Raw genomic sequence first — 2,483 nt, 5'->3', positions numbered from 1 at the left:
GTGTGGGAATAGCCCTCAGCTGTGACCTTCCACTGGACCAGGACGCCCAGCGTGGTGAGGACCGGCCAGATACTCAGGATGACCCAGCTGTACCAGCACACGGGGCGAGCAGGGGCCACCTTGATGCGCTCGTAGATGTACTGCACCAGGAGGAAGAGCTCGATGAAGTAGTCAACAGTGACAGTCATGATGGCACTGCCGAAGACGGCGGTGGAAAGGGTGGTGAAGAAGCGTTGCCACTGCAGAGTGAGGACAGCAAAGAGCATCCCCACACCCAGGAGCAGTGCGATGGGGATCCACACTGTCGGTGGGTGGTAGAACTGCTCCATCACTACCAGAGCAGCCCCAGGAGCAGCCCCACCATGAAGAGGCCGACGCTGCGCACCAGCATGGTGACCAGCCCGCACAGGACCCCGATGCCCAGCCCAATGCCCACCGAGGCTTCCACGCTCAGCTGTGTGTCCAGCACCCGCTCCTTGTAGCACAGCATGAAGATGATGATGGAGCCAAACATCAGCCCCGTCAGAAACATGACAGCCTTGAAGCAGCGGTAGCCTGTGGAGAGACCACTGCAGTCAGGGGGCGGATAGCCAGCATCCTCTCCAGCTTCCCCTGCCCTGCTCCCCGCTTGCCCCACCAGCCGCGAGGCTGGCCCAGCTCACCGAAGAAGCAGTAGATGATGCCGAAGAGGCAGCACATGGCACACACCACGGAGGGCACCACCTGGTAGCGACGCTCAATTTCCTGCTGGCAGCTATGCCCCCACTCCTGGCCTGGCTCATGCGGCAGCAGCTTGAACCGCAGCGTCTGCACAGTTGCAGTCATGGCTCTGAGGACTCCCGGTAGAGGCATCAAAATCTCCACTCCTGCCCCATGGCTCACCAGCAAAACTGCACCTTGGCACCCGCCCCAGCTGGTGAGAGAGAGAGAGAAGAGGAATAGAGGCACTGCTGACATATGCACGATGGCGATGCCTACCATTCAGCACCCAGCCACCAGAAAACCTGCTCCAGCCCCTCGCTACTAGGGTGGGAAGGAAAGTAATGGGGGAACAGCCTCTGTGGGGATACATATGTCACCCAATGGGTGGCTGCTGGGATGCACCATCCGAGGGAGCCCACACCCTCGGGGAGCTTTGCTGCCAGGACACGGCTCTTTATAATTTGTCTGCAGCTTCAATTTCCTGCCCCTGGCTCCCTGGTGCCCTTTCCCTGCTCAATTACAGGGAGACTTCCACTACCTAGTATTTTCTGCCTGTGAAGTAATTACGCTTGGTAATTAAGTCACCCCTCAGTCTTCTATTTTTATAGGCTAAACAGATTGAGCTCTTAAAGCTTGTACTCCAAGGCATTTTCTCCAATCCTCTAATCATATTTCTGGCTATTTTTCATCCCCACTCCAGCATCCTAGAGTCCTTGTAAAAACAAAGCAGGCCCCCACACTGGATCCAGTGCTCCCACGTCGACCCACAGGGCCAGAGGGGTACCAGCCCTGGCTTGGTGCTGCCCCTAACCCATGGGCTCCCCCACAATGCCACGGCTGTGCCAGGACACCAAGCAGGCAGTCACTGGGCCCCCCGCGGCGCCTACGCAGACAGAGGGGTCATAATCCCCTGTAAAGACTGATCCAGCTCCAGTTTAAACCTAATTACAGTGGCTGTCTGCCTGCTCCCACCTGGAGCCACTTCCAGCATCCCTTTGCTCCGCTGGTCCCTTTCCAGGCTCAGTTGATTTAGGATGGATTTATTGTCATTGTTTGAGCTAGAGGCAGTCCTTGCAAGTGCCACATTAAAACAGCTGGCTCAGGACAGCTCACAAAATCAGGGAAGAGGTCTGAGGCATCAGTCATGACTCCCTACTGCCCAGCACCTCACTGTCACCCAGGCCAAGCTCCACCGACACTTCTCTTTCCACCGCCACTTCTATTCCCACCACTGGCCTCCTCCCTCCCTCTGACTGTTGAAGGACACACCAGCCAGGCCAAATCCTCCTGAAGCACAGTGCCTAATCCTAGGGAAGCAGGTGGGCAGGGAGCAGGCAGCTGAGCTCTGGGCCCCTGCCCGAGCTCCTGGGGGGCCGCTAAGCAGGATTGGACTTTAACCACAGAGTGACGCGCCAGCCCCAGCTGCCCTGGAGATGGGTGATGCTGGTGTGGTGTGAAAGTGGGGTTCTGCCAGCTGGCTGTGTCCAGTAGGCCAGGACAGGGCATCACATGGCCGGCTGGCTGGTGTGGGCGGGGTATGGTGCAGCACGGCATGGAATGGCACACCTCGGCACACCAGCAGAGCAGAGGGAGGGCAGCGAGTGCTGCTCCCTGCCCCTCAACCCACGCCGGACCGGGGCCAGGGCAGCAGGGAAGGGTTGCCTGGGAAAACCCGTCTCCGGCAGGGCTGCAGGCAGCTCCCGGCGCCCATTGGCGCGGGCACTGTTGCTAGGGGAGTCCAGCGCCTGCTCATTGGCGCCGGGACTTGCCCACCTGCTGCC

At 59.2% G+C, this 2,483-nt stretch overlaps 1 protein-coding gene across 1 annotated transcript in view; it reads right to left on the bottom strand.

Annotated features, from left to right (window-relative positions):
* The window catches only part of TMEM198 (transmembrane protein 198), a 1,920-nt gene extending 1,068 nt beyond the window's left edge, over positions 1 to 852 (bottom strand). Inside the window, 3 exon segments of the mRNA XM_010009960.1 lie at positions 1 to 340; positions 343 to 555; positions 663 to 852. Of these exon segments, the coding sequence (XP_010008262.1) occupies positions 1 to 340; positions 343 to 555; positions 663 to 852 (743 nt within the window).
* Between the last annotated feature and the right edge of the window lie 1,631 nt (positions 853 to 2,483).

The sequence above is a fragment of the Nestor notabilis genome, unplaced genomic scaffold (assembly GCF_000696875.1).
Source record: "Nestor notabilis isolate BGI_N333 unplaced genomic scaffold, ASM69687v1 scaffold16832, whole genome shotgun sequence".
Lineage (NCBI taxonomy): Eukaryota > Metazoa > Chordata > Aves > Psittaciformes > Psittacidae > Nestor > Nestor notabilis.
This window is presented reverse-complemented; position numbering and strand designations above follow the sequence as displayed.